Source organism: Grammomys surdaster, unplaced genomic scaffold (genome assembly GCF_004785775.1).
Source record: "Grammomys surdaster isolate TR1022 unplaced genomic scaffold, NIH_TR_1.0 225, whole genome shotgun sequence".
Lineage (NCBI taxonomy): Eukaryota > Metazoa > Chordata > Mammalia > Rodentia > Muridae > Grammomys > Grammomys surdaster.
The window spans coordinates 4,211,154-4,238,327 of NW_021604670.1; the positions used below are offsets into that span (position 1 = coordinate 4,211,154).

Consider the following 27,174-nt stretch of genomic DNA (forward strand, 5'->3'; position numbering starts at 1 on the left):
TATTAGTTACTTTTCTATTAGTAGGATAAAAGACTATGACCAAAAGTAACTTACAGAAGAAAGACTTTATTTTGGCTGATAGTTCTAGAAGGAGAGACCATAATAGCTGAGAAAGATGGTATTGCCACAGGTAGGTGAAAAAGGAAGCTGGCTGGTCACCTCTCACCTGAAAGCCAGAAGCAGAGAACCAACTGGAAGTGGGATGAGTTTATATGTTTTCAAAGTATGCAACGCTCCACATGCTAACATTTGGTAACCTCCCCAGTGCCATCATTTGGGGACTAAGTGTTGAAATACATGAGTTTGTAAGGGACATTTCTCATCTAAAGCACACCTACCCCTCATCTCTAGTCAAGAATCAGCTTGACTTTGATGTTTTCACTCATTCATTGCCTTATTGACTTGACTATCATAGCACTACAATTTATTTTTCTTAGACCTTGTAAAAAATCTGAATTTACTGGGACATTTCAAAAATCTCACAGAACATTTCCCTTGAATACTCCTGAACGGAGTGCTTGGTCACTGAGGTTAGACTTATGCTTCAGAACTTGTCAGCTTCATTTTCTGCTAATTGTCTTTCACCTGAGCACGCTGCTGCTGCCACATTCTGTTGTGGAAACCCTCCTGTGAAAAGGTCAACTTGAACAAATACTTCCTGGCATTTTATTTGTGAATGTCATTTGACTTGTTAGTTCTGTATACAGTGACTTAATTTTTTTTAACTCCTTACCTTTTCTTCTCTGAAGTTTTAGAATGTTAAATTTTGACATTGTTAGGGCCCCTCTTTATTGGACATAAACAATGCACACATGTTTTTCTTTTATTAAGTTTTGAGGCAAGGTCTATTAGCCCATACTTGTTTTGAACTCATTATGTAGCCAAAGCCAGCTTCAACTAATTCCCCTGCTTCTAGCTTCTGAGTCTTGGGGTTACAGATGCACACCACCATACCCAGCTTTGTAGTTGAGGGATTTAAGAATTAGAATAGCATCGGTGGTGGCCCTTACTAGTATTGCGAAGAAACCAATTCTCAGTTTAAAAGGATATATTGGGCTTGTAGCTGCACAGCAATCTCATAGGGAGAGTACTACCTACACCTCTTTCTTATTTGAGGGCTGACCATAACTATAATTTCAAATAAATATTTCTATTTTGTACGTTATGATCCTCCAAGGTAAGATTTTGCAAGGAGGGTTTGTTTAAGCTGTGTTCTTTATTCTCATGTTAAATGGGTACAATGTAGATTTATCAGAACTTTCTAAACACTGGAATTAAGCACTCGTTTTGAAAGTTGTACTTCATTTTCACAGGCTAGGGTGATGGTTTAACTGGTGAGAGCATGAGTGAGCAAACATGTAGACCTGTGATCAGCCAGACTCCTCAGTGCTTATGTGAGAAGACTGAGTGTGGCTGTGGACACTTGAAACTAGTGTGGTAGTGTGGTATGTGAGACACTTCAGGGTCTTGGGGATTCATTGGCCACTTAGCCTAGCTAAAAAGCAGCAATCTCCAAGTTCAAGGAGAGACCTTCTCTCAAGGGAATCAAGGAGAATGTGATGCAGAGGACAGTACATATCTCCTGGCTTCCATGTGTGCTCTGGGCACCCAGACACACATGTGCATACATGTGTGCACATACTCACCACTACATTTTTTTATACTTGAGTTGAAGTCCATCCTGGTCATTTGGCTTGTTTTCTAACCTTATTGGAATTGTTTGACTCCAAACTTCAATTTTGTTTTGGAAAAATATCTCCTTTACCTATAATTCTTAGTTTCCATGGTCTGGGAAGACTACAAAGCTTATTTTACAGCCTATATATGAACATCATCGCTAGGATATTAGACAAAGAAGGAATAGGAAGTTAAAGGAGCCTAGGAAGGTCATTGATGCTATTATGCCAGCCTTGGTGAACTAGAGCTCTGCTGTATAAGAAGTGTGTTCTATGTGGTACCGTGTATACGCATGCACGTGTGTGTGTGTGTGTGTGTGTGTGTGTGTTAGAGTGATGGTCTGACTTAAAGCATGAGTGGGATATTACTGACTTAGAAAGAGCATGTTATTACATTTAGCTGTAAGGTGTTGATGTTGATTAGCAAAGTGTTAAGAGTGACTCGCTTGCACTTTTATTGATGCCCTGTTCCTTCAACTGACTATCCCTTTAATGTAAATCACAAGTACTCCTGCTAACTGTCTGATTTCATCAACTAAGGCATTCAGATAGAGAAGTACAGAGAACAGGGGCTTGGATGTAAGGAAGCCCAGCATTTCTGCAGTGTTAGCAGATCATAGGACTTAGAAGAAGAAGAAAAAAATGCTGTCACTTTGTTTTCTTTTCTGTTGAAACATTCATTGAAAACATTTAAAGCACTGCTTCCTTCCCTCACATAGATTTCTACAGACTTCGGTTTGTGTGGGGATGCAGGGCGATTTCCGCAAGGGCATGGTTAACTTGGCAGATGCAGTTTTACATCTTGTTTTCCTTTTCTGTTAAGTCCTCATGCATATTGTGAATTAGAGTTTATTTTTAGTTCTTAATGAGTCCTCTCATCATTGTACTTTTTGTTGCAATTCTGTTTTCAACATAGTGCTTTGATTTTGAAGGGAGAAAGAGTATATGGCTTACCAATTTTATATTTACACCATCCTCTGCTCAATTAAAATGTTATGTTTCTCTGTGTAGGATGACAGACTTATTACCTTGCCCATGATCTCTTATAGCCTGTTTGACCTTGGACTCTACCTTTAGGAAGTCAAATCTTCCTTTTAAGAAAAACTTTAAGGGAGGTATAGATGCAGGTAAACAGTAAACTAGAATTTCTGTGTGGTCTTCAAGGTCAATGGAAGGTTTACTTCCTCCCATGTTGATGTTTTAATGTCCAAATAAGAAAGAGCTGGTCAGTAACACTGGGCTCTACAATCTACTGACCTTGGGACTCATATGAGAGCTTTTCATCGCACAACTGGAATGAATGATAGTTGTTCTTAGTCTGCTTTATAGTTTTTCTTTGATTAATTAAGTTTACATCTTGATCGCAGTCCCACCCCTTCTCGAAGTCTCAATCCCTCACACAGTCCCTCTCTCCATTCTCCCTCCTCTTCTCTAATGAGAAAGGTGTGGGCTGGGTACCAATCTACCCTAGCACATCAGGTCACTGTAGTACTAGGTACATCCTCTCCCACTGAGACCACCATACAAAGCAGACCAGTTAGGAGAACAAGATTCACAGGCAGGCACGAGAGTCAGGGACATTCCCCACTCTAGTTGTTGGGGAACCTAAATGAAGACCAAACTCCAAATATGCTAAATATGTGCATGTATGCTTGTTGGTTGGTCGATCAGTCTCTGGGAGCTTCCAAGGACCCAAGTTAGTTGACTCTGTTGGTCTTCTTATGGAGTCCCTATACCTTCCAGGTCCCTCCATTTAATGTTTGACTATGGGTCTATGAATCTGGTCGGATGCTGGTTGGAGCCCCTCAGAGGACAGTTGTGATAGGTTCCTGTCTGCAGTATAACAGAATATCATTAATAGTATCATGGATTGGTTCTTGCCTGTGGGATAGTTCTCAAATTTGCCCAGTCATTGGTTGGCCATTCCCTCTATCTCTGCTCCATCTTTATCCCTGCACTTGTAGGCAGGACAGATTTTGGGTTGAGGGTTTTGTGGGTGGGTTGGTGTCCTTATGCCTCTACTTAGAGTTCTGTCTGGCTACAGGAGGTGGGCACTTCAGTCTCCATATACCCCACTGCTAGGAGTCTCAGCTAGAGTCACCCTCATAGACTCCCCTGGGGCCTCACCCATACCAGGAATCTCCCACATCCTAGAGATGTCCCCCCATCCCACCCTATCTCTTCACTCTCTCCCTGGCTCTTTCTATATCTCATACCCCAGTCCCCTCTGTATCCCCTCTTCTACCCAGATCCCTCCCTCCTTCCACCTCCAGTGCCTGTTTTATTTTCCCTTCTGAGTGATTAGTCAGCTTTAAAGGGATCCAAACAGTCTGAATATGGTGTCAAGCCAGGTGAATGCCTCTTCCTAAAAATCTCCTAATGACATCATAGGTTTTCCCCTGGAGTTCTGATTTTGGGCACTGAGGCAGCCCTCCTCAAGGACAGTGGGAGATCCTTTTGCTCTGTTGATTCATATAGCACTCACCTCAAACACGGAGAATTGCTATTTAACTTGTTAAAACCTCAGTGTTCAAACCATTGTTTTAAACCTTTAAATTACTGGTGTTTCTAGGCTCTTAGCGGGGGGATACGTTCATAGGTGTTAGAAAAGATGAAAATTCAGAATTCCCAATATTGATTTGTTATATATACACACATTTTCTTTTATAAAGTATTAGAAGCCAAAAGCTTTGACAGAAAGCCAAGGTAACATTCAGTAACCCCTACTTTCAAGTTCTAGAACATCTAAATCTAGACCTGGTGTTAAAAATTGATACAGAATCAAGCTAGAGGGATGGCTCAGCAGTTAAGAGCATTATAGCTGTTCTTCAAGAGGACCTTGGTTAGATTCTTGGTACCTACATGGTACATTACAACTGTCTATTACTCCAGTTCCAGAGCAACTGACACCCTCTTCTGGACTCCAGCACTACTAGGCAAGTTCATAATACACAGGCAAAATATCTCTACACACAAAATGAAAACAAATTTTTAGATTTCCGAGTCATCTGTTGTTAGCTTCCTTCCTGCAGTTGAGATTTTAATCCTCAGAGTTTGGAAAACATTCTATCTGAACCTGGTCTTCAGTACAAGGGAGCCTTATGTTCTTTCCTGGGTTTGAGCCAGATGGCTGTTTTCAAAAAAAAAAAAAAAAATTCTCCTTTCTTTTGTTGAGGGGTAACAAGGTATCAGGTTTCTCCAATAGGAGCTGACAAATAAGAGTGAGAATTTCCTTCCGTAATTTGGTTTTCCCATTTTTTAACCCCCTTTTCTAAGTACTCTTCCATCCACCCTTCAAGAAATTTGTCTTAAACCCTCAGAGTGGAGCCATTCCCCAGATATCAGGGACGATTCTTTAGGAATTCAGTATCTTCTTGAAGCTGCCTTGAGGGGCAGATGCTCATACATGTGACATTTGGAACAAGTGGTCAGTGGCTCTTTTGGAACATGTTAGCTTGTGTCACCATGTAGAGCAGTATTCCCTTTCAATCTTGGGTCTACAAGGTGAACTCTGCCTTCTTGTTCAGCATCAGCTGCATGCTTGCTGCTGCTGGAACATGTGTGGATGTCATTCCACTCTCAGTGACTGACTGTTCTTGTTTTCAGGGGTTGGCTACTGACAGCTGAAAAGCAATTGCATGTGTTGGGGCTTAACAGAAAGCACCCCTCATAATTTTATGAATTTAAAATAGTAAAAATGTAACACTTCTCATGGTTAAAGCCTTAAAATTTTAAATTAACTCCACTCTACCTCACTCAATGTGGAGGATTGAAACCAGGGCTTGCAGATGTTAAACTTGAGTGGAGAGGAAGACATCCTGTTGCCAAGGGCTGTTATGTCTTGTTTGGTCACAGTGGTGCTGCTGTTGTTCAGCCCATGTGAGAATATTGGGTATGTTTGGGAGTATGTGCACTGTTGCATTCCTGATTCATGGAGTGATGCTTGTGTATTGAAGAAAGAGGAGAGAAGGAGGGTCATAGTTTGGGGTAGACAGAGAGCAGAGAACTGATCTTAGGAGGAGGGGTATACAGAATGGTCCAGGCTTCTTTTGTTGTTCTGAGCAGCAGTCTAGTCTGGTTTGCTAATGATTTGATGAGTATAACACCTGGTAGAGGGGTTTTTGTTGTAGTCTCTTATGTAACAGCAAGAGGAGTATTTCTTTTTGGTTTGATGGAAATATTTGCAAGGAACTTTGTGAGTTTATGGAAAGTTGACTTGTTTTCTTTTGTTTGGATCATTCTGCATATGACTTCTCATTCTGTGTATAGTATGGTGGGAAGAACGGCAGGTGAGCATTTCCTCTTTGAGACTGCTACAGAAAGCAAGGCCAGTAAAAGGACTAAGAGTCACTTAGGCAGTTTGCAGCAGGATCCAGGTTCTTTTTCTGACTTTGTTTTTTAAAGACACAGTCTCACTCTGTCACAGGCCTAAAGCCCAGTCTTCAAGCAGTTCTCCTTCTGAATGCTGGGATTACAGGCAAGAGCTCCCAGAGATAGCTCTAGGCATTTGAAGAGTCAGTGGAAGGAGGAGATTGAGGCGGAGACATTACCTGTTTGGTTTGACGTCTCATTAACCCTGGAGGCTGCTCTAGAGCAGCCTCATCTTCCTTCCAATCACCTCTGTGTCTATTTTGGTAAGTTCCTTTTTGCTAATTAGACAGGGTAGATTTGTATTTCTCTTGATTTGTGCTGTAATGAATCGTACTTGTGTAACGCATATGTTTAATGCTTTCTGTCAGAGTTTACTTTTGAATAAACCTCAAAAGAAGTCTATTTATTTCCTCACCTTAACTTGAGAGTACCATTTGTACTGTAGCCTATGTATTTGACACACACACACACACACACACACACACACACACACACACACACATTTAACCTCATGTGAGTCTGAGGTGCTGAATCACCTTAAATTTGCTTCAGATTGCCGGTGTTATAAGAAACAAATTCAGATAAAATGATGTCAAAGCAGAGGAGGCACAGTGAAGAAGCCCTTCCTCTCAGATTACCTCAGGGACTACCTCCATCCTCACTTGCCTGTGTGTCCTCCTCATGCTTCTCATCATTGAATATGAGCAAAAATAACTGTAGGAATGTGACAGAGGGGTGTCCTCAGACCTGCAGGCCACTTAGGGTATGCACTGTTTTCTAGCTCAGAGGTTAGCAAAGTTTTATAATTTCTGTTGCTTATAGTAACTGTTTACCTATCTGGTAGTCAAACCAGACTCACCTGTGGATTACCTTTTTTTCTTTTACCTATTTGCTCGTTTTTAATTAATGCTGTTTTGTGGCCAAGTACATGAAGAAATGTGTACACACACACACACACACACAGGCATACGCACATGCACTCGCACGTGTGCACACACAATGATCATATGTATCTATGTGATATCTAGAACCTACAATTAAAAGAGACCCGCGTTTCTTGTCTTCTTGGAACTGGTGTAATTTATTCCTATGCTTGTCTCCAGTTGTGCCCATTTCTCTGCAGATGATATAATTCATCTTCTTCAACTCAGTCTGCCATAGTTGTCTCCTTCATTTAGTCAGTCTTGAGTTCTCTTGGAGGAGACCTTGTGTCTTATTTTATTTGCAGTGTATTTACTCCTCCTAAGTCCCTGCTGCAGAATCATAAGTATAATTATTTAAAAATAAATTCATTCAATGTTACACTGTTACGTTGCAATTGTATAAGCTTAAATGAATCAGATATCTGTTCTGGTGAGGTGGGAGCATAGGAAGCCTGGCCAAGACTACACCAAACTTTGGGAGATGGTGAAGAGAATCTTGCAGAAAGCCTTAATTAGGTGATAAATTCTTCACTTGAAAAAACAACAACAACAACAACAACAACAACAAAATTCCTTTGAGAATTGAAAAAAAAAATCTGTCTTAGCTCCATAGTCACTTAATGATGAGGGTTCTTAGTTGTCTGTTTTTGAAAAACTTGTTTTTCAGTTTTTTTCTTTTTTCCTGGTGATTTCTTTTCAGTTTTTGAGGCTAGCCTTGAATTTTCCATATAGCCAAGAAAGAACTTTTTTTAAAAAAAGGACTTAATTCTTAAATTATATGTATATATGTGTCTGCATGTTGACTTGTGCATGTGAGCCACAGGAGGAGTTTGGATCCTCTCCGTTAGTTGGGAGCACCTGACCTGGATTTCGTCGGAACAGTACACTCTGTTAACAGCTGAACAGTCCTCTTCAGCCTGCTCCCCTTCTCTTTTCTTCACACTAGATAATGGTGCCAGGACAAGTTAATTTTGATAGGTATAGTGTAGTAAAGAATTTTAGGGTAACAGTCAAGATTGAAAAGTGATTGTGTCTTTGCTAAGATTCCACATTCAACTTTGGGCAATTGTTGGATAAATTTTGATGGCCAAGATTACCTTTAATTATTCTATTCAGCCCATATTCTGAAGAATGGCCAAGAAAGTGAAGAAATTCTGGGTTAATTTCCATGTTGTAATGAGTAAAAGAGACAACATTCAAGTTGCTAAGTATTGTGGAATAGTTCGTTGAATTTAAGTTCAATTTGTTATATTTTGAAGAGTTGAGATACTTCTTTCTTCCCAAGAACAATGTTGCTGGGCATGGTGGCTCCCACCCATGATCTCAGTGCAAGAAGCAGAGGTGGCATGATTTTGATTTCAAGGCCAGCCTTGGCTATATAGTGAGACATTATCTCAAAGTAAATAATAGTTAAAACATCAATGGCTATTGAAACAATGTTTATTTTAAGCTCAACTAATTTCAAAGGAAAATTTTAATACATGAATAAGTCACAACTGTGGATATTTTTAGTATGGTGCAAGTGTTTGACTGTTTTTATTGAATGTAATTTGAGTGTGGATGTAGATAAAGAAACTTAATAATTATGTAAGTGGGTTTTTGTGTTCAGATCTCTCTCTCTCTCTCTCTCTCTCTCTCTCTCTCTCTCTCTCTCTCTCTGTGTGTGTGTGTGTGTGTTTTAATTTGCTAGGAAATTCTAGTTTGAGAAAAACTTAGTAGTCTGAATATTAATGAAATACCTTAATAATGTTGCCAACTAAGGAACCTAGAATAAATACTTCATAGTTTGCATTGATTTGCGAATAGGGCTCAAGTAATCGGAGATCTGGCAGCATCACAAAATTATTCCATCGCTCCTAAATAAAAGAGACCATTTTATAGTCTTTCCTGCTCTTTATAAATAGCAGGTAAGAATTTTTCAGTAATGAAACCAGAAAGTTGCTGGACACTAAAGGCTGTTGAATCAGGAAAGAGCAAAAAGGTTGGCACTGAGTGAACATTATTTCTTTGAGTTTGCTCTTATAATTGGACACACAAAGCACTGTGTAGTGTTCTACCCCTGTAGGAAGTTGTTTAACAAGCCTTGCTCTAGCACATAGGGCTAAAAGTAGTTTTGGGATATAATTTGACAAGGATAAAGCAGATGTGGACATTGTGAGCACAAGCATTAGAGAACACCCTTGGCTTAGCTTTTGTTTTTATTTATTTATTTTTGCACAGAGTTTCTATATGATATCATCCAAATAGTGGGACATAGAAGTTATGTCACTTATCATGTCAATATATTTTCTTCTGATTTCATAAACACATAACACATAGAACATATAAACCACACAATTTCCCTAGTGTCAGGTGAACAGAAGCACTATATTTCACATTCTAAGATGACTTAAAATTGAGGTGATCATAAATAAACCCCTTTTTAACTTCTATCCTGTTATAGATGATAGCATGGTAGTGATAAAGATTAGTTCTCTATTCAGAATTTTCTTTTTTTTTTTTTTTTTTGGTTTTTCGAGACAGGGTTTCTCTGTATAGTCCTGGCTGTCCTGGAACTCACCCTGTAGACCAGGCTAGCCTCGAACTCAGAAATCCGCCTGCTTCTGCCTCCCAAGTGCTAGGATTAAAGGCGTGCGCCACCACCGCCCGGCTTATTCAGAATTTTCTTGTTTCACAGGGAATATATAACTGGAATTATCATCAGTAGTTGAGTGTACTACATTTCTGGCATGCGATTAAATATTTCACTGTCACCATAGGAGTACAAGGCAAGCTTCTGCCTCTGCAGTTTAGTTGGTGATTTTCTCTGATACCAGTGCAGATAGAGCCACACTATTTCGTCATCTAGTGAATCATTTTTCTCTGCATATTAGTTTCTTTATTATAGTATCTGTGTGGTGTTTAGACTTGGAGGTTTACAATATTCACCTCTTTCCAACTTTGAAATGAGGTGATTGTAGGGAAATATGCATGTGTGCTATGAATGTAACAGTTATCATAGGAACTGCACCATTTTGTATTTCTCTTCAGAAGCCATCTGTTAATTGATGGGCATACAGCCATGTGGTCTGAGTGGTTTACTGTAACATAAGCTACCCCTTAGCAAAAACAAAATGTGTATTTATTTCCATCAGGGTATTTCACTGACTGAACTTGTAGGCATGGTTTTCATCTGACCCACAGCCTTTTCCACTTTCGTGAGTACTGCCAACTTCCTTGTCAGTTGGTTTCCACTGGGGTTGTTCCCCTCTACTGCTTCAGAAAGAGCTTTCGTGAGATCCCAGAGGCTGTGTGTGCAGTATTTAAGTAGGTTTCCTTGTACCGAGTATTTATACTCCAACTTGCCCAAACACAAGGATTCCATTGGGGGAATTTCTCCTAGACATAAAATTCATTGGTTTTGAGTGACTATTTTATATTTAAAGGAAAGAAAATATGTTTCTTAAACTCTTGAAAAAATGTTCACTGTGCTTGCTCATCAAGTATAAACTAAGCAAAATATTGTACACAGGAAGGAAAATCCTATTACTTATGCCTAGATCTTTGCCCCGAGTGAGGACAGTGACAGTCTTGGGGATACTTAGTTCTTTATCTTTGCTAAAAATATCACTAATTGAATTCTGCTCTTTTTGAAAGAGAAGGAACTAATGTGGGCACTTACTCCAGGTAGAGCTTGGCACATGTCACATTGTAGAGGTCACTTTAAGGGAAAATGAGCCTTTTGCTTCATAGAATTTTTTTTTTCACTGTATGATATTACCCATTATTTTTTCTGTAATGACTCTGCTTCTTCTCTAACCTTTCTTAACATGGTATCACCTCATTATTTATGATGAACTTAGACGGGTTAAGTGTAATTTCATGTATGCAATATCAAAATAATGTCTTATGATAAATTTCTTTCTATTTTCTGTCCACTTACTAGAATAGCATCTTATCTGGCTGTGGGGAACATTCATATCCATGTACTTTTACTTTTATGTAGAGGAGACTTACAGACTCTGCCCAGGGGAGCCATCTTTGGCTTTGCGTTTTAGAGATGTGCTTTCTATCTCTGTGGGATATGTGATGAGAATAGTTGGACAGCTAGGATGCTGTACTAGTCTCTACTCACTTACAGGTCAGCAGGTCCCTTGTTCTTTTTCAGATGTGAGATGTTATCATGCAAGGAGTTATAGATCTGGGAAAGACTTGGCTTCCTACCTTAGCCCGATTTAAGTGGGCTGCTGCAGATCTTGAATGTTGGGTGAAAGGAGGCTTGTGAGAGACGTGGTTTATCCGTGAGTGAGAGGTCCTCATGTGTGTTGGGAAGCTCCTGGAGACTTGTGCAAGGGTTTTAAATGATTAATCTTGTATCAGCATTTCCCTTGCAACCGCTGCAGACTGACTATTCTCAGGTCTCCTTCCTCAGTGTTCCTCAGGGAGTGGGTCAGTCTGTGTGTCCTGCATGCTAACCTTCCTGTATGCCAAGCCTGATTCTCAAGGAGAGGTAGTTCTCTTGTCTCTGCAGACATAGTGTCTCCTGAACTGTTGTCCAGATCAAATACTTTACAAATTCCTCATCTGCCTATCTTCCTCCATGTGCTTTTTTCTCTTCTGTTTTCATTTCTTTGTCAAAAAAAAAAACAAAACAACCTGAATTTCATCTGTCACTAGACTTCAGCTTTTCAGGTTAGTCACTGGTTAATTAAAACTTGAGTGACTAGCCATGCATGCTCCCAGTTCATTACTGGGACTGGCTTCTCTTTTATTTGGGGTGAAACTCTACAATTTTAAGCATGTTAGGGCAGTGACTGCGTGGTGTTGATCCCACCTTCTCTTCTATAGCTAGGAAAGCATACTCAGAGTATGAAAGCTTTTTAAGCAATCTGCTGAGGGGAGAACTGTCTTGTGTGGGAGACAATTTTGGCAGTAACAAGCATGTTTGGCTTTAGTCATAAGAATTGCTTTCTGAGCTTCTGGAAGAGGAGTATGTAAATCAAGCTTCATTTAAGATGAATCTTGTTATAATGCAGATACCTCTCATCTATCTGCTTTATAATGATGGATTTGTTTTGAGGGCTTAAGTAGTTTTTGCACCTGCAGGATGCTATTCCTTTTCTTTCAGGGTTTCTTCCCCCCACCCTCCCACCTTCCTTTTATATGTGGTCTTTTGGGTGGATCAAGAAAGAACTGTAAAGTTTCAGTCATTTGATTCAAATGCAGGTGTATTTGTAGGTAAGTTTTCTGATTGGAAAGCTGTAATATTTGGATGCACAGGACCATGCTTCTAAGTGATACCTAAGCTCCACTGAAGGCAGTGAACTTGGAGAAGTTAAGTTTGGGAAAGTCAGCCTTGGATATTTGAAATCAAATTTTGGTTTACTAGCTACCTGTGTGCCTTTGAGCAAGTTAATTATCATCTCTGAACCTCCACACTTATATCTTTAAAATGTTTATAAATGTGTATACATAGAACTAAATATACCAAACCTATCTAAAATATGTTGCTCCATAGCAGTATGAGGCAGTATGTTCTTTGCTTCCAGGCAGGTAGGTCGATGTATTTATGGGCTATTGAGAATGGACTCTGTCCTTCAAACTTACAGGCCTTTTCACAGTGGAAATGTAGGATGTTGAAGCATTTTAAGAAGACATTCTTTAAAAGTATGTGTTCAAGAAGAAAATTTATCTCCAGAAGAATCTTTTATCATATAGACCTGGTACAGTTTGCATAATCTAATCTTCCTTCCACAGTTTGTATAATCAAATGCTTCTCTTTGAAATTTTGGACAAAACAGCCTTCCTAGTAAATTGCAAGGCCTGACATCATGTCAAAAAGGCTACTCAACTAATTATAGTGCTTAGGGGCTTAAAAATTTTTTTGTGTGGTATCTAAATAAAAATGCTGTCTTGCAGAGAGTAAAAGCCACATTAAGAAAGCTGCATTGCTTCTTGGTAGACTGCTCACTGGTTTCTTTGTGTGAGTGTGTGCATGCACCCATATGAAGATTGACACCAGCTGGTAGTACAAGCAACAGCAGATGCCCTTTTTACTACCACAGTTGTTAACTGGCTTCCTGCTTTGCCACAATACTATTTTGAGGAATAAGCTCCTCTGCCCTCATCTCAAATGATATTTACTCAAACAACTTCATTGCCTTTTAAGCCGGCACAAGACAAAGCAGAGACTGTAAGTATCTGTGTGAATGGAGGTCCACTTATGTTAATTAAATGAAGGAGAGACTATTGTAGACCCACACTTTTAACCAGAGATAGATCTGACATTAGCTTAGAGTTGCTAATGTCCTAACTGAGCTTTATTTTAGGGCCTGAGTTTTTGGCTACCTACTATCTTTAGGCTTTTGCTCCCATCAGAATAGCAGCCTTATTATTTGAAGATCGAGCTGCTGATGGCTCTTTTTGAAGAGCTATCTAAACTTGTAGGTGGCAAGTGCTGGCTTTTATCGCCCCTCCCCCCCCAATCCAGGTGCTCCACCATCTTACTGTCTTTCACACTGGAGGACCTTCTTAAGATTGGAACGAGAGGAATCCATCTATTTTTCTCTCTTCAGATTAAGCTCAATTTTCCCAATCAAGACATTCATAGTACCTGGTGCAGCACTTGAACATTTGGAGGATTTAATATGCTCTCTCTGTTCTCGATAACCTAAGATTGAATTGTGTGGGAGTTCTTAATGCTGTCTGCAAGGGTGATGTATTAAGAACCCACACTTTCGCCAACTTAAACAAGGTCATACTGCATTGCCAACAAATTCATAATTACTGGGACTGGAACTGTAGGAAAATATAGAGCTTTACTAGTTGTATAATCAGGACAGATATGACCATTAAAATTAATTTACAGAGAAAATGGCCTGGTGCAAAGGACATTAGACGTTCCCCATAGAATTAGACTGTTTAGGTAATATTTACCAAATAATCACTACTTATAACTTTGATTTCAGCAGAAAAGTTACAATTTAAACTTTTTAAAAAAATTATCTCTGTATATCTGAAGTACCAAAACCCATTTAAAGTATTGAGTCCTTTGAGTCTCAGGCCAGTTTTATTCACATTTGGGCAGAATATGAGCTTTGGAGCCACCCATCTGTTTTGTGTTTGTGTGAACATCTAGGGTGAACTCTCTGTCCTGGTGCTAATCCTTGGTAATGTCCTTTGGGAAGCCAGTCAAAATGCTCCACATGTTGAGAGTTGGCCTGGACTGTAGTGATAGGATCCTGCCAGCAACTCCCTCTTCATTTGATCTGATTCATTAGAGGGCAGCAAGGGGCTGTTTGGTATGACCCAAGTTAGTGGGTATTCAAATGGAATAACTCATTGCATCTGGAGGAGATTTAGGCTGAGAGATGACTGGACATTTGGAGAGAAACTTGACCAGGAAGGAGTGCATCCTTTTCCTCCCAAGGTTCTCTCTTCCCCTTCCCCTGCTCTGTGGCACCCATGCCGTGAGATATTAAGAAAGCTGGGAAAGTCTGGGTTGTGCCGCTCTGGTGCCAGAGTTGCAGTGCACAGCCTGTCTGAACAGACACACATGATGGGTGCCCAGGAACAGAGAGTCCATCTTAAGAAAGACAACACATTTGCAACTTTATTGTGCATGGGGAGGAGGGAGAGAGAAGGGCAGCACAATGAGAAAACTAGGTCTTTATTTGAAAAAAAAAATCCCCCTTAGAAATCAAAATCTTCAAATCTTGTTTTTTACTTTCCTACCCCTCTTAGTTAAGATATTCAGTTCTACGCAGAGCCTGTACGGAGATTACAAATATTTCTTCCTTTTTTTTTTCTTCTCTCCAAATATTTCACTGTTAGACTTCAGATTGCAAGAGTCTTGCTTGACAGAGGACCATCAGCAATCTGTTTCTGATAACTCTGGGATTTAAAAGAGATCCATGCTGCTTTTATTCTGTTATTTCATAAAACATTACTACTTCTCTAAATGAAATAAGAGATACACATCAATCAGTGTACTCACCTTTTATTGTTGATTCAACTACCAGGTTTTTACAGAATTCACTCTGCATTTTATTTGACTTGTTCATGAATAGTCTCGGCAGACTTAATTATATTAGTGAAAAAGCACTTTCAACAAAATTATATGCTGACATCCCATAATTCATACTTACAGATTTGTGAAACAGATTTATGTAAATCTATCAAATTACTCTATATAACATTATTTTTTAAATTGAGATTTCATTTTAACGGTATTTATAGAAAATTTTCATATGAGAAATTTTACATGAACTATTTTAAAAAATAGCTCATGACTCCTTTATGAAGACAGAATACTGTAACATTTGAACATCTCATCTCCATGTTCTGTGATCCATCTGGTACAAGACAGGGCAGGAGAACATGTTCACAAGGGCAGCTTGATTCCGTCCTTGAACACAGATACTGCTCTTAGTACCTTCATCTGTTTGTGGATGGTTCATTCATTTGGTTACTGAACATTTACTTACTAAATAGTATGTCATAGGGTCTTTGTCAGGAACTGAGGTTTGCTTGTCTTACCTTGCTTTGTACCAAAATGTGATCTACCTATCTTTAAATTAGTCCAGCATGCATCCAAATGGGCTAGTGCATATATATGGTAAAATAAGGCATAATATGAGGCCTCCTGGAGAACTACTGGGGAGAACTCTTCATCACTACTAGTGATGGACACTGCACATCAGGAACTAGGCATGTAATGACAGGAAGTGCTTTTAGAGATAGTCTTAGAGGTTTGCGTGAGTAAGCCACTTCTGGAAGTATACTCCAGAACTGGCACCCAAATGTGCATAGTAGGGTAAATCTGAAAGCAGAAGCAGGGCCCTGGTGGTTGAAAGCAGGAAGATGGTGATGATCTTAGAAAGCAGAGCATGGTCAACTATACGTTTTAGGAAGGCCACCTATGTAACAGTAGTGGAAGATGGCTTTTACCTTGGATTTCAGAGCCTAGAGAAGAAGGTGATTAATCAAAAAGAGCAGAGAAGCAATAAACCAAGTAAAAAAATTAGTAACAAAGGACGCCCCGCTGAGGAAGAGAGGCAAGTTTAGCTGGGTAAGTAGACAACATGCCGATAGGAAGTCATCTTAGTCACTGTTCCAGGACCCACGTCCTACTGGTTTTAGATCAGACATTATCAGGATGAGGTCCACCCTACTGTGTTTAGAGAGCACTTTGTTTCTCACTCTTACCCAATTTGATGTTTCTCCTTATTCCTTATTCTTGTTCTTTGTCTCCTCAGATTGGAGGCTTGTGATGAAGGACACTGCCTAATCTTTGCATCCTCTGAGGCCTAGCAAAATGTAGGTTTCAGTAGTGAATAGATGGATACTTAAGTTTAAGAAATACTTAAGTGTAACTTTCCCTCACAAATTCTTGTTGAGAAGGATCTCGTTTAATATTGGTTGGATAAGATTACAATGTCAGGTTTTTAATCAAGAATTATGGCAGTGTTTTGCCTTTAGTTTTAGACCTAAGGGGTTAATTTGATATTTTGTACATTGATAGTATGTTCAAATAGGGAAGAAAGAAACATCCTAAATAAAGTGACCTTTGAATGAAACAGGTCCAGAAGATTGTGTATTTTTAATTAAAATATGCAATTAAGTTTTTAATTAAAGTATGCTGTTAAAAGCAATGTAGGTAGCTAGGGAGTGGCTGATGCCTTGAATTACAAAGTTTGGGATACATTGGCATTTACTGTGTTTCCCACAGTGTCACTGCAACACTAACAGATTCTTTCCCTGTTTAGCTTTTCTTCCTCTGACCCCAACACTGTTTGCATGGTCCCCTGTTCCTACCAGGGCCTGCTGGAGTGTTTCAGTTCTATGCTTCCGGCCATCGACTGTAGTTTGAGCAGCTTGTTCATAATTGCTCTTGTATCAGTTGCATTTTAGACTTGGGCTTTCTATCTCTTGTGGAGGAAGAGATTCTTTTCTGTGGCATGTATGTTCAGTTAAAAAGCATGCAAATAGAGAAGACATCTACAACGTGGCTGGAGTGTGGTGTTAGTCCAGAGAGCTCACTGCTCCTGTGAGAATGGCTGCGTAGCTGTCCATCCACGTGGTTTCCCCAGTGAGGTTCCAGAATCCTTGCAGTCCTGTTAGAGCCAACGCTTGAGTTAGTGGTTCCTAAACTCTTGAGAGACTGTGGACACAGGCAGCTTGGGAAGGTAGCTGGGAAGCACGTGATGCTAGGTCTGCTTTTAAGAAATGTTTTCCTCTTCAGTTTGCTGGCTTTCATTTATAAATTATAATCAGAATTTAAATGTAGAGCTTTGTTTTTCCAAAAGTGATCTTTGATTTGGGGATAATTAATGTATGCATTCTAAATTCTGAGTAACTTTGAATTTGGATAAGAAGGGGAAGGTGTTTTGGTTCCCAAGCCTTCCCTGGTAGGTCCTGCTGATAAGTAACTAGGAAACACAGGAATAGAAAGACTAGGGCCTGCCTGACTCAGTAGTTTTTTTTTTTTTTTCAGAAGGTTTTCCTTCTTTGGTGTTTGGTTAGCTATTTTTTAAAAATTCAAACTTGTAACCATAAATACTGTATAAATAAGATAATTTTTAATAAACAGCCATCTATATACAAATAAAGAATAAACTGCTATTTGCCAGAACTTAAAGAAATAAGACAGTAGGTAACCAATAAATTAATGTTACATACATATGTATGAAGCCTGTTAGAAAATGTCATGATGTTATACTTTAGGCAAGTTAAAGTCAGCCTCTATAGACAGCCTTCAGTCCCACAAACAGTGCCTGGCCTTGCTGCTTTATCACTTGTTTCTTAGGTTGTAGAAGCCGGTCACAAAGCTTTCAGTGCCATCCTTAACTTTACATGAAAACTGTAGCTATCAAACATGATCACTGTGAGTTTATTACTGAGCAGTAGATTACCACAGGGCTGAAAGGGGATAATGGGATGGCACTGCCCGTATTTATGACACCTTTGTATAACTTTGTTTATACAAAGTATATTTTGTATATACTTAGCTCCAGTAAGTATTTGCTAACTAATTAATGCACTTTATGCTGTAAAGTTCCTATTACTCTTGTACTTTTTCCTCATTTTTATTAATTCTTTGAGAACTTCATACAATATGTATTGATTATATTCACCCCTCTCTCCAGACTCCCTCTAGATCCATCTTTCATTTCTCTACCTACCTAACTTAGTGTCATTTTTTTTTTTAAAAAAGCTCATCAAGTTCATTGTGTGCTGACCATATATGCTTGATGTGTGGCCTTCCCTTGAAGCATCGCCAACCTACTGAGGCAACAAACACTCTTTAAGAAAATCGCCTCTCCCTTTTCTAGCAGCTGTCATTTGCCAGTGGTTCTCCAGCTAGTGGTGGGATTTCATGCCCACCACCCCTCTTCATCTGGGATTAGTCTGACTTGAGCTTACATGTACCTGCTGTCACAAATGTGAATTTGTATGTGTAGCTACCCTGCTGTGCTTAGAAAACACTTTCCTTGTAGTTATCTACTGCCTCCAGCTCTTACACTTTGTTCCTTCTTTTCCATAATGAACCCTGAGCCTTGGAAGAAAAGGGCTGTTACAAATGTCCAATTCAGGGCAGAGAATGCTGCACTCTGTTGTTCTCTGCACCTTCACCAATTGTGGACTTTGATGTTACTCATGGACTGTTGAAAACAGAAACTTCTCAAATAAAGGTTGTCTCTTGTATTAGTACCTCAACATTTTTGTTTGCTATGATAACAGTAGACATAAGAATGTATCTTTAAGGAACAGACAACCCTTACATTGTTTTATTATTAATAGGAAAATTCACTTACCTCGAACACATTCTAGTTAGAAGATGACACTCTTCTCAATAAAACCAGATCAGAAGCTTTTTTTTTCTTTTTTTTCTTTTTTTTTAAAACAAGTAGAAGAGGTTCTCTGGAGGTAAATGTATGCTTAAGTTGAATCAACGGTAAGAATTTTACTCATTGTTGTAGCTAGCCAGATTCCATTGAGTGTCAGGTCATATTTAAAGAATGGGCTATCTAACAATGATATATATATATATGGTTTCATTTTGCAAACCTTTCATTACCCATAGCAAGCTAGGAGTCAGGACTCCTGTTGCCCTGTGGAACGAGTCAGCAGGAACAACTGGGACAATTTTTTCCATGCACAGCTTTGGGCTTAGAAGCATGACTGCCTAAGACCCACCTTAGGAGGCTCAAAATAGTAGATAATGTAACAGCAGAGAAAAAGACCACCATCAATCTCTTTAAAATACATCTGCAAAACGGTGTCTTCCCTGGGGAGATATTTTACATGCTTAAGCCCCTCATAGCTTCCCGATGTTCAATGTACCCTAAGATTCAGTTTTCTTGGGTCAGTGAAATGACTCAGCAAGACAGTGTGGTTTCTGCCAAACCCAATGACCTGAGCTCAATTTCTGGAACATACATATAGTGGAAGATGAAGACAGGCTCACTCCTGTAAGTTGTACATACACAGATAACTTTTTTTTTTTTAAAGAGCAAAATCACGTTTCTCAGGATGGTTGTGCCCTTCTAACACTGAACTTTTGGAAAGCAGTTTTCACAATTCAAACCCTACAGATAAATCAGGAATTTGGAGAGCTGGGTTCAGGTTTTCCAAGATTTCTAAGTGATTCTAGCATGTTGCTCAGGTTGAAACAGTTGCTGGTACAAAACTTGACTGTAGAAAAGAGAATTGTATTCTTCTGATGCAGTTACCAGTAAATTTTATCATAGAGTAATAGAGTGATAAAACTATTCAATACAGGGTTGTCTGTCTCTTCCTTTTCCATCAGATTTTAATATCTTCCTGATATGACCATAAGTGAATGTTTAACCTCCTTACTATGTAGTATAAGTGCTACTTTTCTGTATGAAATCTTTGACTTGGATGTCTGCTTTCTCAGTCATGAGGGTTGTCAGCATTGTTTCAGCACACTACCTGTGTAGGAATTATCCTCATTTTCAAAGTGAGGGAGGGAGCAGTTGCCTGGAAAGTTTAAGTAAGGTCTTCAAGTCACACAGTTGGTAGGTAGTAGAGTCAAGATGGAAACTCACACGCCGGACTCCAAATCCCATTCTCTTTTCATCGTAAGTTGATTTTTTGCTTAGATTCTTTTTGTCTTCTGCCAACTTGAATCCTGCTCAATGACAGTTGAGTTGCATTCAGAAATGCTTCTCAAATTGGTAAAAATCTGAAGGCTTGAAGTTACAGTGGTATGACATGTGACTTTTCTTGTAGATTTATTTAATGTGCGTGAATGTTTGATCAAAGTATGCACAAGTACGCCTGGTGCATGTCTAAATTTGTAGTTAAATGTATGCATTTGTGGCTCTCCCTTCTCATTCTTTGTTCTCTGAAGTGCTGACCTTCTGACGTAGGACCTTGAACATGTTAAGCAAGCTCTCTACTACTGCCTAATGCTCCAAGCCCTTCTGACTCTTTTCTGTTGTATTTGATTACAGGAAACACAGTTTGGAAAGAGGGAATATGTTAACTCCTGTTTTCTCAAATTCTGATCAAGGTCTCTAAAGCATGTTCCCAAGTTCTCGGGCTTGACCTTCTGTGTTTATCTTATCATTAGCAAGGAAGTAACACATTGGGGTAACCAGAGTGGCAGCACTTGAGGGACCCATTAAGAACAAATTTCCCACTTTCCTATGACATTGCTAGAGAGCCAGGGTTTTAAGAAAGCATTTGTACTTTTCAGGAACTGTTTGGTGTCTAATCATTTCTTTCACTAATGTCTCCTGTCTTTTCTCCAAAGGAGAAATTTTGCTTTAATTGAAACTTTGATCTCTGGTGGGAGCCACCCTACATAGGCCTGTGTTGCAGTACCTATCCATCTATGATACCTCCATGTTTTCTAACAGAGCACCACTGAGTGAGAGGTTAGATGGCCAGCTGATGGGCCACCACCATGGCAACAAGCAAGAGTTGTTTGAGTGTGCAATTCCTTTTTTGTTTTGTTGTCTACCTTTTTACTTTTCTCACCATCATATATGCTATCCTCTGTGTGATCCTCTGCTTGTTTTGCTGTATTCCATTTTTAGATCAGAATAATACCTAGAGAAAGTTCCGTTTCATTTGTCCAAATAAATGCCTTTCTAAAATTGTGCATGTGTGTGTTTGTATGCACACTTACGTAGTCATACATCATTTAATAACAGCTCATTCTGAGATGTGCTGTTAGTCCGTTTTGTCATGTATGAACATTACAGGTGGTCCCTTATGCAAGACGAGATGAGTCAGATCAATTACCTGGTATAGATCTTGATAATATCAAAAGATATATTTGAAGGGGCTGTATACAAAAACATGGCAATGTTTATAAAGCATACCTTCTTAAATGCATTATGGTGAAATGCATAATAGAAACTGTATTAACCAGTAATAGCCATCATCATCAAGTACTTACTGTACAAACTGGATATAACTGCATTCTCATATGACCAGTTCAGTATATTTGTTTACATCAGTACTATCATAAGCGCATGACTATGAATTGTGCTATGAGGTCACCATAGTGATGATGTCACTAGGTAATAGGAATGTTTCAGTCTAATTAGACTCTACTGGGAGCACCATCGTGTATGCAGCACATCGTTGACCATCATTATGTAGCACATTCCCATATACACAAATCATCTTTCCCACTTTACTGTCTGTAGTAACTGTATTCTCGAAGGTTGGTAAATGTGTCAGTCCCAGTCGGAAAACACTGACAGATTCTTGGTTGAGTCTTCTACCTCCTAGGTGAGGAAAGTGAAGCTCATGGTTTTCTCTGTTTCTTGTGGAGCTCAGCAGAGAGATGCACCCAGTCTGGGGGCTGCTGCCACCTCCTGGGTTAGGCATGGGATGTGTGATGGGATGGCCTGAGCCAGTGTGGTTTCTTAAACAGCATTGCTTGCTGAGTTCTAATGATATTTAAATTTACAAATGACAGGAGCCTGTGCTAAAAGCAGTCACCTCCTGTCAGTGGGTTTGAACTAACATGCCTTTCCCCTTCCCTCTCCTTAGGGCAGAGCTTGGGTTATGGCTTTGTGAACTACATTGACCCCAAGGACGCGGAGAAAGCTATCAACACTCTGAATGGATTGAGACTTCAAACCAAAACAATAAAAGTACGTTCACATTTTTCTTAAATTTACTTGTAGAATAAGAGTTTTTTGTTATTTATTTATTTATAATTAAAAGTTTATTTGTAGTTCTTTTTTCATTTGGGCACCATAAGCCTGTCTGGGAGTTACACAATATAATATTTTTGTGCTTATTGAACAAAGGAGCCAACTTTTAATATTGTATGTAGACACTTATATTAGTAGAAAGAGCAATAGTGCTCTCAAATATATACTGTATGAAGCCCACTAAATTAAGTCCTTATAAAGAGAATCCTTGACCTATTACTGCAGGATTATTGAACTTGTCTCAACAGCAGTAATGAGAGTTGTTTTATAAGCCAGTAAGACTCAGCCATGTCTCTCACCTCTGCCTTTGACACAGACTATGACTGTGGCTACCGTGTATATAGATGGGTGATAGAGCCATCGAATGTAGCCTTTTTTTTTTTTATAGATACCAAACTTAAATTTCATACATTCTATCAACAATAAAGTATTACTTTTTCCAGTTTAACATTCAAAACTATTCGTGGTTACGCACAAGCAAACTGGGTCTGGTAGTTGTGTTTTTGCTTGACTCAGTCCTAGCAGCTTTCCAAGGAGATAGACTTTCTGGAAGCTGACATGCTACATAAGTCATGTTTCCTTTGAAGATGTACAATAAGTTATTCTATGGATATTTTTCTGCAGGGTTATATTTTGAAATTCTTACCTGAATTCTATGGATAAGAAGTTGATCCAGTTTTAAGCATAGTTTTTCTTTAGCAAGTAAAGGCAATGTTGTCTCTGGTGAATCTAGCCTACGTCATCAGTTCACTCCCTCCTCCCCAGTGTGGACACCTCACATCAATCATGGTGCACGTTCTTGCTGAATTTAAGTGTAGCTCCCAAGTATATTTCAAACTAGTGTTCCAGACAATCTATCAATTGACTCAAGTCAATTGATAGAACCTATTTTCTACCCATGATTTAAGAAGCCAGCCTACACTATAGCCTAAGAGGTGAGAAGTTAGTCAAGACTGACTGGCATCCATCTTGCTTAGAGACTTGTCTAGAATTTTTTTTTTAAGGGATCTTGAAGTGTAGTGTCATGTTTGTGCTTAAAGTAACTTTTCTTAGGATTGACAGTTAAGGTGATTTGTTAACCCTGGGTTGTTTTGACACCTCATTCTTTATATTTATTCTAAGAAAAATGTCTGTCCGTGCTTTTTATCTAAAGGAAATGCATGGCGGTCTCCAAATATACTTAGATGTGAGATGTCCGAGAATTCTGGGTGTTTCTAGTAATGAAAATGTCTGAGGAGACAATGTATCCTGTAATCAGAAAAGGATTGTTTATTGTATTATGAGAATTCTAAGAAGAATCTTAGAGAAGTTTAAGATGTTAAAGAATTAAGTTGGTTTTGGCCTTTTTTTTAATCTGAATTGCTTTTCCCCCTAACTCTGCACACTTGCCCACTTAGTCTTTCCTCATGTCAAATGTCCAGTTGTTTAATAGTGATAATACAATGCCCTTAATAATGGTGCCCACTATCTAGCTCTCCTCAGGCTGTTTTATGTGTTCTATGTCCTATGGATTTTTGTAGGCTTCCTCTTCCTTAACTAAAATGATCAGCAATCCTGGAAATCAATTGCTTTTAGTGCTGACAGCCCTAGTTGTTGTTAAAAAGAAAATGAAATGTGATTGGGCTGGCTCATCTCAGCAAATGACCCTTTTCCTCGCTCCAGAAATAATCACCCTTATTTCATTCTTAGTGAGTCACTTCTTTTGCCATCCATACTGCCTGCTGTAAGATCCTGAAAAAGGTAGAAATGCAGGGGAAGCAGGCCAACACAAGATAAATGTACTCAGCCTTTACAGAAACCATTGATGACAGCTGTACCCCTACTGCCAGTGGTCCAGCCTTCTCTCCTCAGGCCCAGCTGCTTGGGCTGAATGTATAAGCAAGGATAGCAATGCTTTGTGGCTTTTATACTGTGACATCTGCTACTTGTGACTTTCTGAAATTTAGGAGGGGTGATAGGCAGGCAGCAGGCTACTTCTTTCCCTGCCCCCATTTGGTTCTTGTAAAAATATCAGATAACAGCTGGTATCCTCAGTTTGGCCCAGATTTCTCTTGCGAGGCAAAGCAGGCCATTTTCCAGAAGTAGATGGTACAATTTTTGCCTATATTTGTATTTCTATTTTTTTCTTTTCTATTAGGCAGGTTTTGCATTCTTATTATGAAATCTCAAGTGTGTTTTTTGTATTCACTGTTTTCTGTGTGATATGGAAGCTACACTTAAGTCTTTAATCCTGGTGGTGGCTGTCAGACTCATCTTACCAATTCTCACTTCTCAGAGAGCCTCTCTACCTTTAGCTGCTGCCCTGCTAGGTTGTTTCAACTCATGTTGGGTTATCCTGTGTTTCAACTCCATGCTGTCTACCCACAAGTAACCACAGAAAACTGAGGAACAGCATGATCCAGATGGAGTTTAGACTCCACACTACTCTGTTGCCAGTAAGTGTGGAGACCTTGGTGCTCATACAGGTTAGCCGTGGTTACATAGTTGCAGACAGCAGTAACTCTAGTACATTTAATACCTCAACCAACACATTTGCTTTTCTTTAGAGGAAAATATCTACTTTGTATATAGTTGCTTATATATGATGTTTAAGATTCTCAAATATTAGGTTTTTGTTCTGTTTTCTGAGCCACTCAGTATGGCTTTGGTAAATTCCTGATTTTTTTTTTCTTTTAATATTGGAGTAGTGACTGAAGTACTGTGAAAGGAGGTTTACTGAGAATTTTTTTCCCTAGACTTCCTGATAGCATTAGCCCAGTAGGGCTTTGTGTGATAGTTGATAGTTGAAATGTCAAATAACATATATTTGCTATTTCTTCAGTGAGTTAAACTCCCTCATGACCCATGAGAATCTAAGGTATTTGTTACATTGACTTGTGAGGAGTGATTTCGATGCACGTGTTCCAGAACCAGAACTGTATTAGATAAGTGACCCTGGTGATCAGTAATCTGCATGGCAGTAAGCGTCTCTTTTTGAATGGGTGGTTATCAGCAGAGTTGTTGCAATGCACACACAGTTTAGTTTGTCTTGTAGCGGCTACCTCAGTCAGCCTTTGTGGTCAGTTCTATTAGACAGAGTAAAATGTCTGTCACCTTGCGTATGTTAGGTAAGTGGTCTACGTTTGTAGCTTGCAGTTCAGTTTTCACCTTCAGGAAGAACAGCTTAGAATCACGAAGTCCAAATATGTCACTTCAGGTTAGCGTGGTACTGCTTTATTTCAAGCAGCACTGATAATTCTTAGCCTTCAATGTCATTAATCACATTTCTGAATCCTTCTGTGCCTCCTAGGGAAATGTGTTTACAACATTGCTTGCTAGTAACAAGTGATGGATTCATCAGAAGCAGGGAGCTTGCTAACTTCTGCCCATATTGTCCCTTATATTGAATAGTAGATAACAGATGACTGTTCCCAGATGTTAAAGTCTTGTTAGCAAGATTAGGGAAAAGATATAGTTTCTGTGCAGTCCGGACAGTAGAGTTCCAAAATAGTCTGAGGGCAGTGTAAGACATTCCATGCTGCTGTGATGATGTCTTTCATCAGTAGCCCTCCATTGCCTGTGAGAACTGACTATGGACTTCCCAGGAGCTCGGGGCTTGTTGACTGCCAGTCATCATGTGCCTTCCTGACTCATTTTTAAGGAAACTTTTGAATAGATATGATCTGAATAGTGTATAAAACACACAGTTTAAAGCCAGTATATTTGTCCTTGTGTCTAAAGTATCAGACATCAACTCATGAGTAGAAGAAAAAGGATTACTTTATAAAGTAAAACCATTCATTTCTGATCCGCCTGTGTATTCTCTTCAGTGATACAAACAACTGATCCAGCTTATCTCCCACTTTCTAGATCAGTAGGGTGTATGAAGCTTTATTTTCTGAACATGAGCTCTGTCACTGGAACATAACTTTATATTATTGTTAGGTACTATACCAGAAACCAGACTATACCTCCACAGAAATCCATGGAAGTATGGAGGCATGGGAAAGTGCTCCTGTGTATTCTTTCTTTTTCCATAATTATCCAAGCATGTAGCAGACTAAAAATTACTTTTGCCTAAAAATTATTAACTACCACCTAGAAATGTGGAATATCTTTATTAAAATAATTAAACTACTATTTAAGTGCATATGGAAAATTCTATTATAAAAATTAGAGCATTAAATATTGATAATAAGCTATTCCTTAAAGTGTTCAGTTTGACAGTGATTAAGGTAATCTAATAAACTTTTATTCTGAGCCCTTATATTGCTTTTCATTTTTTTCTTAAAGATTTATACTTTTTCTGTTTCTAAATTGTAAAATCAGAAATGTCACATTTTCTTTTCCCTACCTGTTTAGCCAGGAATTAGACTCAACATGGAAGTGTAAACCTCTGTTTCTAACATCTTTCCCTCATTCATCTGGTTGTGTCATCCTGCATAAGTCTTTCAACCTTTTAATTTCTATTTGTGTCTGTAAATGTCTTGGAGCTTGACCTCCTCACACTAGGGAATCTAAATTGATCAAAAACTGGAGGCCTTAGAATGTTGACCTGATGAATCCACACCATGACACTATCCATGCACAATATTCATGGAAATAATACGTACTGTGTGCCCTTCAGGCTCCTGATATATGGTGTATATAAAATGTGAATGGGCGCTACTCCCAGGGTATCTTACTGTGTGTATATGGAAACATTAAGAAATTAGGAAAAAAATGGCATCCAAACACACACTATGTGTGTGTGTGGGGGGGTGGGGCGGGGAGGAGGGAGAATATGAGATAATATGAGAGAATGAAAGCTTGAAGCTGACTTGAGATGTCATGCTCAATTTACTATTCCCTTTGTTTATTGAGCCAGAGTCTGTCATTGAACCCAGACCTTGATGATTTGGCTAGTCTTGCTAGCGATGTGCCTCTTGAGTGCTGGAGTTACAGGCGGCCTTTGTGCCTGCCTAGCTTTTTAGGTTGATTTTCGTCCTTATGGCATAGCCAGTCTGCATCTCCCTATCTCCCCAGTCATGTTAGATAGGAGAT

General features: G+C 39.1%; 1 protein-coding gene across 12 annotated transcripts in view; it reads left to right on the forward strand.

Annotated features, from left to right (window-relative positions):
* Elavl2 (ELAV like RNA binding protein 2) overlaps positions 1 to 27,174 on the forward strand; it is a 152,377-nt gene that overhangs the window by 97,596 nt on the left and 27,607 nt on the right. For all 12 annotated transcript variants that reach the window (XM_028773336.1, XM_028773330.1, XM_028773332.1 and 9 more), the window contains one exon: positions 21,986 to 22,089. In XM_028773336.1, coding sequence (XP_028629169.1) covers positions 21,986 to 22,089 — 104 coding nt within the window. The remainder of the gene's footprint in view (positions 1 to 21,985; positions 22,090 to 27,174) is intronic.